General features: G+C 34.4%; 1 protein-coding gene across 4 annotated transcripts in view; it reads left to right on the forward strand.

Moving 5' to 3' along the window:
- The window catches only part of LOC122756294 (CD2 associated protein), a 156,332-nt gene extending 145,862 nt beyond the window's left edge, over positions 1–10,470 (forward strand). For all 4 annotated transcript variants that reach the window (XM_044005503.1, XM_044005506.1, XM_044005505.1 and 1 more), the window contains 3 exons: positions 1,076–1,251; positions 3,529–3,592; positions 7,391–10,470. In XM_044005503.1, the coding sequence (XP_043861438.1) occupies positions 1,076–1,251; positions 3,529–3,592; positions 7,391–7,432 (282 nt within the window). In that variant the 3' untranslated portion in view covers positions 7,433–10,470. The remainder of the gene's footprint in view (positions 1–1,075; positions 1,252–3,528; positions 3,593–7,390) is intronic.
- The last annotated feature ends 3,113 nt before the right edge of the window (positions 10,471–13,583 follow it).

A 13,583-nucleotide genomic window follows, 5' to 3' on the forward strand; every position in this document is an offset into this window, starting at 1 on the left:
CCTTAGATTGTAAGTTCCTTGAGGACAGTAACTGTCTTTTGCCTCTTTTTGTATCCCTGCCTCTAAGCACAGTGCCTGACACATAGTAGGCACTTCCAATCTCGTCTATAAAAATACCATGATGAACTTTGTTAGTGCTTTGCCGAAACCAAGGTAAACTGTTCTTTCAAAAAGAAAAAGGTGGTTAGCCTGGCAGGAGTTGTTCTCTTCATCATCTTTTTTCTTCCCATTCACCTTTAGCAGGGGTCCTCTTCCTTTTTAAAAATTAGACAGTTATCTTTTTTCTATGGTTTAAAACAAAACAACCACCCCATCCCTCCAAAATCTTGTCATCTGCACCAGCCTCAGCTCATTCTGCCTTCCATTTAAAACCCTCTACAATCTGATTTCTTGTCTTTTATATTATTCCTATTCACATATTCTCTATTCCAATAAAACTGATGTCTTAGCATTCCCCATGTACAATAACCCATCTCCTCCCTCTTTGCCTTTACATAGGCTCCCAGCAGTTCCTTTTCCCCTTCAGTCTGGAATGCTCTCGTTCTTCTTACTTTTGTGTCTATGAATCCCTAGCCTTCAGTGCACAACTTAGGTGTGACTTCTTGAATTTATCTTTTCTGATCATCCCCAGTGTTGGTCCTTTCTCTCTTTTGAAGTTAATTTGTCATATGATATATTTTTGCATTTAGTTTGCTGCATATATCTATTATTTCAATAATAATGAAGCTCCCCAAGGGCAGAGGCTATCTTTGAATCACAAACACTTAACATAATGTAATATGTGTCATTGAATGTTGAATTGAATTCTGAGCTTTAACATTTCTGCCACTCTTCTTACAAGAGCATTACATAATTTTTGTCCTCATTTTATTACTTGCTCTTATTTCCATCTGTGAACAGCTTTTTACTGTCTTAGTTTTAGTAATAAGCTCCCTATTGATTCCAATCATGTCTTTAAACACCTCCCCTAACCTCACTTCACAGTTAGCTACTGCTTTCTATATAGCTTTTAAACCAGTTACTATACAATGTTGCTATATACAGTTTGCTATATATCAGTATTTTTCCTTTTCAGGCATCTGTGTACACTTCAACATCTTCAGCTTCATCTCCTAGAACAAATTTCCTCAATTCAGTAGATGCCAAAACAAAAGGAGAAATTGATGATGGGAGGAAAAATGTACTAGATGACCTCAGAACTCAGGTTGTTGAGTTATTATGTGTTGTAGAAGCAATCAAAAAGGAACATGGGTAAGTGTTGCTCTTTGTCCTTGATTCTTTAATTCATAGTGTATCAGAGCTAGAAGAGATATTAGAGAATGAATGATCTATTTTTATTTTTTAATATCTAATTATAAGTAATCTCTAAAAATAGGTTAGGATATTTCATTCATGTAAGAGAACAAATATATATAATTCAATACACACTCAAAATATTTCTTTCTAATGCTACTTAATATCAATAGAATTTTGAAACAAAACTTGTTTTGATTATCTGTAGGATATCTATAAAAAAAATCAGTGATTACATATGCTTTTGCAGGGAATAGAAAATTTAATTGATGATTACCCACTTCTGTAGATAGCTGCAGTCTCTGGGAAAGTAGTTCTCAGTAGTCTTTTTATAGACAGGAGGTATATTTATCTATAAGTTTAGACTGTGTTCTTTATAATGCTTAGTAAATTGTTATAGATATGGAACTTTTCCCTGGAGTTCAAATAATGTAAGCCCTATACTTATTAAAGTTTCTTATTCACTACTTTTCATAAGGTACCTTTAAAGCATTCTTTTCTAGTGTACATTATAAAAACTACTTAAAAATGTAACTGATTCTTCCTGACAATTGTTATGTATCCTACTCTGGAAAAAAGGACTATGTAGTTGAAAAACAGCATGTTTAAGGAGCCATAACATTTGTAGTATAAATCATGCAGCACTAATTTGTAAACTGGGATATATATATATCCCAATTTTTTGTGAGGCAATTGGAGTTAAGTGACTTGCCCAGAGTCACACAGCTAGTAAGTGTTAAGTGTCTGAGATCAGATTTGAATTCAGGTCCTCCCGACTCTAAGACCAATGCTCTGTCCACTGTGCCACCTAGCTGCCCCCAAAAGTATATATTTTTAAAGCCTATTGGCTTCTTATGGGAAAAATCCTAGATTTTACCTAGTATTACAAAAATAAATATAATAATATATGACAATTAAAAAAATTTAGGAATTCCTGGTTTGTAGATTTGGATTTCTCACATTTTTTCTTCTTAATAAAATCTTGCCAAGCCTGGTGACCCTTACTTGGAGTTCTGGTCCTGGGCAGGTTGAGGATGGTGAATCTCTTGGGTTCAGGAGTTCTGAGGTACATTAGGATTAAAACCAAGGAGGTGTTTGCAGTAAATCTAGCACCAGTAGGGTAAGCTCCCATGAATGGGGGCAGCAGTGGCAGGGGGTGGGGGATCAAGCTTCTTAGGAATGACAAATGAGCTCAAGTCAGAGACTGAGTAGATCCTGTGCAAATCAGCAGGAGGGGCAGGCCTTTGAGTGGCTGCTGAGCTAGCTGTCAGCCTGTGTGAGATAGGGAGACCCAACCTTAAATCAGTAAATTCAGGCTGTTTTTATTATCTCAGCAACAATAGACATGTAGATGGATGGATGGATGGACATCATCATACTTCAAACATCTGTAATTTTGCCTGTATGGATACAGTTGTCTTCTACCAATGTAGTTTGTAACCCTAGCACCTTAAAAATACTCATAATTAGTTTTGGTGACTGAGAAAATTTTTCACTTCGTGATGAGCCTCTTCCAACTTAGCCAGGTGGGCCCTCGTAAGACAAATATCTAGTCCATCACCATTCTGTCTTCAAAGCCTTTTCAGCTTCCTGTAATATGCCAGAGTTTATATGCTGATAGTGTGGCTTTCAAAAACCCAGTGTTAGCCTACACTGAACTGAGGTATAAGACATGAATAGAAAGTGCTGGGTACATCCATAAATGTGTAAGGATTGGTAGTTGTATGAGATTTTCCTTTATGCAGCTTAGTTGAAGCTACAGTTATATTTTGAGCAATATATTTTTGCCTTTTTACTGTCCTGTATTTAAGTTTGAGTTGTATTTTTATTTAAAAAATGATTACTATTAGGTATATTATTAATGTAAAAAAGTACTTATTTTAGACTTCCAGAAGTAACTTTCTCTCAGATAAAAATCTGTCCTAGCATGGTAAATGGAATGATGGCATAAGGTTTTATTAAACTCGACTTTAAATTCTACTAGTCTTTATTGACTAAGTCTGGCAGGTAAATCTAATATTAGTTGAATTTATAGACTTCATTCAAAGCTTCCTAAGAATTCTTTTTAAAATTTAATTTTGTTATAAATTAAGAATCTTGTTCACATTGGGGGTGGTGGTGGTATTAATTTTACTGATTTTTAACTGTTTGAACTAGAAACTTAAAATAGGTGCATATGAACAGATGACCATTTTCACTCCTACACACACCTAAATACTTCTTTCTGTTTTTTAGGAAGGAACTGGAAAAACTAAGAAAAGAACTGGAAGAGGAGAAGGCAATTAGAAGTAACCTAGAGGTAATACACTTCTACAATATTTTGTCACCACAAAGCATCAAAATGAAAATATTAGTGGGTGCTAAACATACTAAGTATCTATATTGCGTAGAATATGGTACTTCATACTGTTGAAAGAGTGGTTCCTGTTTTGTTTTTAAAATTTTTAAAGGGAATAGAGGGAGAGGTTGCTTGGCATAGTGGATATAGAACCTCAGTCAGGAACACTGAGCCCACCCTCGACACTTACTCACTGTGTGACCCTGGGCATGTTACTTCTCAAAACTTCAGGAATTTGTCTTAAGACTATAAATTGAAAAACAGTTGCTTATTTGAATTGGTGGAGGGAATTTCTTGATTGGGAATCCACTATACCAGTAAAATCACATGAGAGAAGGAGAAGGAAAAGAGAAAAACAATGTCCTCTGCTGAAGTATAGTTTAGGAAGCAGAACATGTGTATGTAGAAAAAATTATTTTCTGTATGTGTATCTTACCACATTTTCAGATGCTGAGTCCTACTGTATTTTCCTTCATTACAAAGTGCTAGACAATTGCAGTTGGCTTTTCCAGTAATATTTTTTTGTCTCCACTCTCTTCCATCCAATTCATCCTTCACAGTGTCACCAAGTTAATCTTCCTAATACATAGATCTGGTCTTTATTCTTCTGCTCTGAAAACCTTTCAGTGGTTCCCTGTTGCTAACCAAGTGAAATTCAAGAAACTTAGCTTAGCATTCATGGTCTTCCACAGTGTGGGGTCTAATGAATTTTCCAGCCTTATTTCATAATGAATCCCCTTCTCATACTCTCTACTTAAGCCAAACAGGTCTATTTGCCTTCTCACTCACACACACACACACATTTCACATTTTTCTGAAGTCATTTCTCTAAACTCTCCAAATTTCTTTTATCTCTTTAAACCCAACTCAGATGTTATCATGGATCTCACATAATCCTTTGGTTGTACCTGGTATACATTTGTGTATTATTTTGTTAGTCACATTATTTTCTGTTTTTCATCTATAGAGACTATATACTATACTCTTAAGTTGCTTAAGAAACAGGCATTAGACTTATCTAATGTTTCTGTTATTTCACTCAGGGTATAGTAGATATTTGATAAGTTTATTTATCTGAATGGATAGAAATAAGTAAAAACTAATTTAGTTTAAAATGTTTTTGTGAGAGACTGGAAAAATATGGATTGTGGAATAAAAGCATTAGCAGATTCATGGGTTCCTGAGGTACTTGCTTTCTTATGTATTTAACTTAACAGATGTTTCTAGTAAAGTCAGTTATAAAGAAAATATAATTATATTAATAAGTGATATAATCCTTTCTTGATCCTCCAACTGCTATATTTATGTATATACTTATATGAGTACTTCTTTTCTTCTTTAGTGGAATGTAAACTTCAAGAGTAGAGGTTATTTCATTCTTTGTATTTGTTTCCTCAATACTTAGCATAGTGCCCTGATCATAAGAGGAACCTCCTCAATTCTTACTGATTAAAAGGAGGCTTTAAAAATCATGAACCTGGGGCAGCTAGGTGGCGCAGTGGATAGAACACCGGCCCTGGAGTCAGGAGGATCTGAATTCAAATGCGCCCTCAAGACATTTGACACTTACTAGCCGTGTGACCCTGGGCAAGTCACTTAACCCCAATTGCCTCACCAAAAAAAAATATGAACCTAAAAATTTTCAGTTTCTGATATAAAAATAATTCAGTTCAACAGATTTTAGAGCACAGTACCCTGCAAACATGGTTCCTATTCTCATAAGGCTTCTAGTTTTATAAATGAAAAAAGATGCACTTGAATGATTATAATTCAGTAAAGAGTGTGATAAATACCTTAGGTACATAATAGTGCCATAGCTATCCAGTTGAAGAAGAGATCATTTCTGAGAAGTACAGTTATACTAAATAGCTCACATTTCTATAATGCTTTAAGATCTCATTTGAGCCTTACAGCAATCTGGTAAGATAGGTGTTAGTATCCTCATTTCACAGATCATGAAACTGAGGTTCCAGGAGGTTATTTGCCCATGGTCCCATAGCAAGTGTCTGAGGTAGAGTTTGAGCTTGGATCTTCCTTTCTTCAAGGCATTCTATCCAATATACTACCTACCTGATGCTAATATGGTGATTTATAAAACTGGCCGAGAAAATACAGAATAAGATGGTGAATCACTTTTGAAAAATGACAAAAACTACTAGATATTAGAATATAGAACCAGAAAGTCCGTATGATCATTTACCACACATAATAAAGACACTATCCAGGTAGTGGTCCTTAAAATTTTAACACCTGTACTACTTGTTTTAGATCCAGCCACCATAAGATTTTCTAACTTTACATACAAAGTAATATATAATGTATGTAAACACATTCTCTCAGCACACTTGCAATGTTTTCTAGGCATCTTAATAGCTATGTATTTTTTTTTAAATTGAAACCCTAGAAGAAGAGATACCATGTAAAGATAAATACTTAAATATCTTATATTTGCTTGTCAGATCTTCCTTCAATGTCTTTCCCAATTTCTTTTCGTCATCTTCTGGCACTCACCAAGACTCTACTCCCTCCTAAAAACATTGCTTCCCTCCCCACCCTTTCTGCTAAAGGCCACACTTCTTTCCTTGAATTCCCTCCTGTCCAAGGAGTCAGAATACTCTTTACTCTAGAGTGTCATTTCCAGACTTTTTACCAAGTTACATAAAGAATCTTTTCTCCTTTGACATTCACACTATTTACATCATCCAGTCCACAGACCAGTGGGTATTATTTTGACACTCAACCCTTTCCCCCCACCCCCGAGGACATTTTGTATTTTTCCTCATGGAGTTGAGTGCCTGATTCATAGTCTTTCCTGGGAAAGGAGACCTATGTACCAACTTCCCAGTTTCCCATTCTATTTACACAGAGTTGAATCCTACCCATTAATCTGGAAATCACCCACAAGTCTTCCACTTCAACTGCATGAATTCTGAGCTTTATTTGAGCATGATTTTTGTTCACTATGCCTTTGCTTCAACCATACAACCCCATACTGTCTTCATCTTCACCATGGCTTTCCCATCTTCACTGTTTTCCACTAGTAATTTCTTAGCCAAGCCATCATCCTAAACTGTTTTCTCCTTTCCCTATCTTGAGCCCTAGGCCAACCATCTTGGCTGTATCCTATCCTCTCAAAACCCTTCACCCCTTGTCATATTGCCTCCACATCTTACCAAACCTCAGTCATAGATCACTCCACTTTTCTTTTTCTTTGGCTTCTATCCATGAGAGAGAAGTGAAGGAAATCAAGAAACTCTGTGGACTAGATTCTTTCTAAATTAGTTATATAATCTCAATTGGGCCCTCAGTGAAGCAAGATGAATATATCTTTTTCCTCTCTAATTAACTCATACTCTCTTCACCAAGTGACTAACTCAAAAAGGTTGAAGGATTGATGGAAAATCACATGCTTATTCCTTTACACAGAGTAGGAGCTTCATTATTGCTTCTTGACTGATTGTTGACACCAGGCTTCCTTCTTTCTTGAACATTTACCCTCTGTAAGTGTGAAATCTTTGTACAAGATTTCAGTGCCTCCTTACCATGGCACTGGTTCAAATGTCTGTTTCTTATCAAGTTCATGGGAATTAAACTTCAGGTGCTTTAAGATAATGGGACCTGATAACTACTAGGCCTATGCTGATTTTTTTCATTGTTGAAAATGTAAAAAGATCAAGATGTAAGATTTAGGGGTAAGACAGAGAAGCTTTAATACAGCCAAGATGCTATTGTTGCTTATGCTCTGTTTTTCCTTTTTAGGTGGAAATAGAAAAGCTGAAAAAACTAGTCCTGTCTACTTGAGGGAGGTGTGACGTAGACTCAGTGTTCTTCTTTGGCCAGGGATTCATAAACGAGAATATGAACTGAAAACTGACTTGTTTACTTCCAAGTAACAAAAGATTTGGGGCGTGCTATAGGAAAAAAAAATGAGTACATGAATTTTCATATCTTACAGAAGGGGAAAAATGAAAATTGTGTATTTTATTTTATTTTATTTGCCAATATGAAAAAGAGGCCTTATTTCTTACTGTGCTGGAATTGCAAACCTCCTTTTTTTTTTCTGGTTTGCTTGAAAATACTACTGAATCTATGTAAAAAGGAGAGGAAGTTGGTAATAGATTTTTATTGAATACTGACATTGTAATTTTTAAAGAGGTCTATACTATAAATAGGTTGATATATCTCCAAGTAACCTGTAAAATAGACTATGGGAGGGACACATTAGCTTAATAATCACTAACTTGTAGTAATTACTTTCCCCTTAATGCAAAAGGGACTTAGGATATTTGTGTATATATATATAAATATATATATATATTTTATTTTTAGCTTTCCTATCCAAGATTACACTGTTGTGCCTATATGTCTGCAGTGCTGTTTATCATTTGGGTGACAAAATAGGAATGTGTTATCTTATAAAGCAGATGAATCAATCACATGTGCAGATTAAAATAGCTTATGAATATATGAAAGTAAATTTGATAGCTGAAAAATTTCATACCACTTGCACTATAGGGTTCATAAAAAGGAATTTATTAAACAATACTTCAATCATTAAGCATATTTTTAAAAGAATAAGATTTTCTTAAATCTGTCAAAGCTAAGAGGCCAGAAAGCTGTCCTTCAGTTCTGTGTGCCTAGAAACTGCAGCACATTTAACATGCAAACACCAGCCTTATTGCTGTATTTCTCTGCTTATTTTTACATTCAAATGTTACCTACCCTATGGTCTTGTAATTTAATCCTCTCCCCTTTTAAAATACAATTAATAAAACAAAATGCAAATCTTTAGGAAATTTGTCATGAGATCATACTTTCAGAGCAGTCAACTCATGATGTAAATATTCAATTTAACAAATATTTGCCTAATTAAACTAAGTAACTTTTTGGAGTTACTTTGAATGTTGAATAGATACTAATTTTATAAAGAATGCTCTTTTACTTCACAGACCAAAGTATCACATTTGTTATTAAACCCTTTTCAAAGTTAAATTTTCATAAACCACGCTCAACAGCTCATTTTAAATTCATCAACCTTAACACAGTTTTAAAACATATCTCTACAATATGTCAAAAACTTCAAATATGGGCATAATTCTAGCCAGGATTAATGGATTTTTCCTGTAACTAATGTCTTTTAACAAACAATGCTACAATTTAGGATTTAGCTCCATTATAGAAAATAACCAGTGGATTTCCATTATATGAAATTACAAGACTTGCGGGTTGTGGCAGTGTGCCAGAATATTTAAAAACATTTTTTTGTTGTTATTTCAAATTAAAACTCAGTACAATTTTTTGCTTTACAATTTTATTTTGTACAACTGAAATTTTTTTCAGTACAAATTAATCAAAATACTGATTCCTATAGATATTGAAATAATGTATAATACTGCTTTTGGGGTAGCTGATCTTTGGTTAAATATATGTATTGCCTTATTATGAAGGTCATGGATTTTTGTCCCAGTGAAATCACTAATCAAAATTATCTACCAGTGTTCCATGTGCATTTTTAAAATAACCAAGCAAGTTAAAATTGGGGTGTTTTGGGTTTTTGTTTGTTTTTGCACCCCCAAATTTTCCCCAAACACAACCCATTCCCCACCCCCCTTTGTTTTAATGACAGTGTTATGAGAAAAATATTAAGCTCTTTATATTCTAGGAATCATCTTCATTAGAAAGGATATTTAAGGAAGTTTTTCCTTTTCCTTCTTGGGAAGAAGTTGAGAAATTAAATATTCTTTCCTTGGTTTGCTAGTAGTTTTTAGATCATTCTTAATGTTGATTGTAACAGGACAAAAACATTTTTTTTAAATATTAGATTTTTAAAAAATATATAGGAAAATCCTTGGTATCCATTAGTTGCCCTACCCTTAACTTCATTCTTCAGTAGATAAGGAAACAAAAAGAAATTGCATTAAATGGTCTCAACTTATGTGTCTCCATTTAAAGAAGAAAAATGTTCCTTCAGTATGGTAATTTACCAGTACAGAGTTTTGGTATGTAACAGTTCCACTAGAAATTCCTATTCATGAGAGCTATATCATCATATTATTGTATGTAGAAATACTATATGTAAGAATGTGGAATTTACATTCTGAGAGGGGTGCAATTTTCTTGCATTGATTAAATTTTTTAAAAATGTGCACATAAGCACAAAGCTTTGAGTCAACTATGTGGTATCTGTAGTGGCCATTATTAAAATGCTGAATTATATGAGAATGTACTGCATATACAGGTATGCCACAGTTTTTGACATGTAAATGCATTGATTCAGTATTCACTTAGGCATCAAAAATGAACACTCCCAATTTTGAAAATATTTGTTGTGTCTGTAATTTTTTTTCTTTAGAAGTATTAAGATTTCTCTGATGGAAAAAAGTAATCCTGGTGTCAGAAAATTATTTTCTATATTTCTCACTGTGATCATAGCACAAAGAAATGTGCTCCAAATTATTTTTAAACATTTTGTCCACATATAAACTTAAAATGGATGAGCAGATTAAGACAATCAGTTACAATCAGAAATGAAAGGTGTTATAATAATAAAAAGGCCTTGTTTTGCTGTAGCAATAAAATGACCAAGTGCAATGACTTGATTTAATAAAATCATCTTTCAAAAGTTTGCTGCTATGAGTATTTTTAACCATAAATGTCCTAATCTAATGTATTCCTCTCTTTTTCTGTTATTGCATATTACATTGGGTTTGATGAGTATTTCAGCATTCCAGAAAGTACTGAGTTCACAAATAAGTGTAAACATATTGATGTGTTTACAGGTACTGTAAAATGCATGTTTACCCTGGAAAAAAAACTCAAATAAAAAGAAAGTACTGCTACTATGCGTGGTTTTTTATTGCTTGAGATATTTTCTGTTAACACAATTATATTATTGTTTCAGGAAATGGTCCATATCAATAAAATTTACAGTTTTAAATGGTAGATAATATTTAGAGGTTCTAAGTTTAAGAACAGAAGTATTCAATAATGCAGTGATATGGCCTTAAATAATATCCAGACCCATAGAAACTGAATTATTTGAATTAGAAGATAACATGTTTCCCATAATTTTTTACCTAATTTTGAATGTAATTATTATAATCTTAACTACACAAACCCCAGTTCCATTGGTCCATGATCTCAGTTTGGGTACTCCTCCACCTCTGCAAATAGTAGTGTCTTTTAGTAGTGTCATCAGTGTCTTTTTATCCTGTGTTACATTTGACTGTCAATGCCTTTTTATACATTCTCCATAGAGGGATCTGTCCAATGCACTGAAGACCTTTCCCCAGATCTTTTAATATTTCATGGATAGTACTACCACGGTTGGACTAAATATCTATTATCCATCATTCACTCTACATGACCAGCCAACTTAATTTTCCAGACATACACAACTTTCATGTCTTTTGCACTTTTTTTATATTATTGGTATTATTTACTGCAGCATTGTTAGACCCACCATACACTTGAACATTATCTTTTCAATCACTTATAATTTTGATTCTGTGTTTGTGATATTCCACAATCCAAAACACTAACCAGACTAATATCAGTCTTGAAAAATGAACTTTGCCATTTTAGAGCCAGCAACATAGGATGCAGTTAGTGTAGCAAGCACACCAGAAAGGAGAAAGGATATGTCAGTATGAGGTAAGCTCTACAGCCTGGGATGAGACAGTTGGATAGACTGACCAGAACATAAAGCCACCTGGGCATGAGATGTTTCGCAGGGGATCAGGGCTCTAAATGGTTCTAGAGAAAGCAGGGAATAGCCTGAAATTTTTAATGGACTTGGCAGCCAAATCAAGAAAGGGCAATGATTAAGAAAATCTTGATGGTGGTGGTGGTGGTGGTGGTGGTAATGATGATGATGATGGTCTATTCACCCAGTGAAATGATGTCCAGCTATTATGTTAACCTAAAATATTAAGTCTTTGTTTTGTAACAGCATGAATTCTCTTTTATTTAAACAAAAGACAATATTCCATGCTTTTAAAAGCTTCTATAAGTCACTTACAATGTTGGGACTTGGTTAATCACAAAAGGAAAGAAATCACTTTTATAAGGTTTGTTATCAGCCACTATTCACCAGATTTTCTTTGTAAGTGCTGCACAATTTCCCAAATGAAATTTAGCCTACTCAATTACTGGCCAGTTCACTATCTGCAGTGCCTGCCCACTAACAATTCATTGGGTTTATCCATGAATATATTCACCTAGGCAGATAAGTGTTGGTGTAGTGGATAGAGCTCTAAGCCTAGAGTTAGAAACATCTGAATTCAAGTTTAGCTTCAGATACTTCCTAGCTGTGTGACTCCAGGTGAGTCACTAGGCCTCTACCTCAGTTTCTTGATCTGTAAAATGATAATAATAGCACCTACTGCCCAAGGTGGTTGTGAAGATCAAATGAAATAATTGTAGAGTGCTTACCACAGTTCCTGGCACTTAATGCTATATAGATGTTAATTGCTATTATTATTGGATGTACACAATAGTTTAGCCAAAATTGTGTGTTAAGTGAAGTTTCTTTTCTTTACCTGGACTTCAGCCCTCTTTTCACCCATCCTCTCCTCATCCAATACAATCCTCCCAAGCTCTCAGGCATCCATCCATTGCCCTTGTGGTCTTTAGCTTCCCCCATGAAAACCTGCTTTGAGCAAAATGCAATAAGCCTCACAATCCTATCTGACAAAAATCAATCCAAATATTAGTTTATTACCAGGTGCAAGGGACAGAAAAAGGAACAGTCCTTTTGTTCAAGCTTACAGTATGGGGTTTTTTTTTGGAGAAAATGTGTGCACAAATAAGTAAAAATTACAATTTTTTCCCTGTGGAAAGGCACAAAGTGGAGATCAGGAAAGGTTTCATGTAGAAGGTGGTGCTTGAGTTGAATTTCAATAGAAACTAGGGTTTCTAAGAGGCTGAGGTAAAGAATGAGTGCCAGTTATGGGAGGATATAGCCTGGCAAAGTAGAATGGGATGTCAAAGTGAAGAACAATAGGAAGACCCATTTGGTTGGACCAAAAAGTGGATTAAGGTGCAGTAAATGTTTAATAAACTTGGAAAGGTAAGTTAAAGAGAGATTGTAAAGGATTTTAGATGCTAAATAGAAGTTTGTATTTGACCTAAGGGTAATTGGGAGCTACTAGGTTTTTAAATACTGGAGTGATATGGTTAGACCTGCACTCTACGTAAATTACAGTTTTATCTGTGTGGAGGATAGATTAGAGGGAACGAGTGGAGATAGAGACACCAGTAGGAAGTTATTGCAAGAATCTAGCTTAGAGGTTATGACCTGAATGACAGTAGTGACCCAATAAGTGAAGAGTAGGAGATTTATGTAAAATATGATGGGAATAGAATTAACAGAACTCAATTCATGGGCTATGATGTGTAGAGTAGTCAAGTATGACTCCAAGGTTACAGACCTGGAAAACAGAAAGCACATAGTAGCTACTATATAAATGCTCATTATTTTTATTTTTAGAATAGGATTGTCAAATGGATTAATTTGTAAATATGGGTTTTCCTGTTCCAGAAATGAACTATAAATATCTCCACATAAGAAGTGGAGATAATGTATAGGCTAAAGACTTGTTTATTTACAAATTTTTGTAACTAGTTCAAAACTAATTTACCTCTTTTACAGAACTACTAATATATTTATAATCATACAACTGCTAAACTTTAAATTCCATGTTTTATCTAAACCTTTTGCTTTTCCTAGGGTCTAGTACAGATTCTCTGCACAGGAAAGGCATTTAATAAATCTTTAAACTTCTTCCAGGGCTATTTGCATTTTAAAAGTTAATAAATTAAATAAATTAAGCACTTATTTTCTAGGCACCACGCTCAACTCTGAGCATACAAAAAAGAAAAAAAAAGAAAAAAGGCAGTCCCTGTCCTCAGGGAGTTCACAATCTAATGGAGACTCTAAGCATACAATACA

Source organism: Dromiciops gliroides, chromosome 4 (assembly GCF_019393635.1).
Source record: "Dromiciops gliroides isolate mDroGli1 chromosome 4, mDroGli1.pri, whole genome shotgun sequence".
NCBI classification, from domain to species: Eukaryota; Metazoa; Chordata; class Mammalia; order Microbiotheria; family Microbiotheriidae; genus Dromiciops; species Dromiciops gliroides.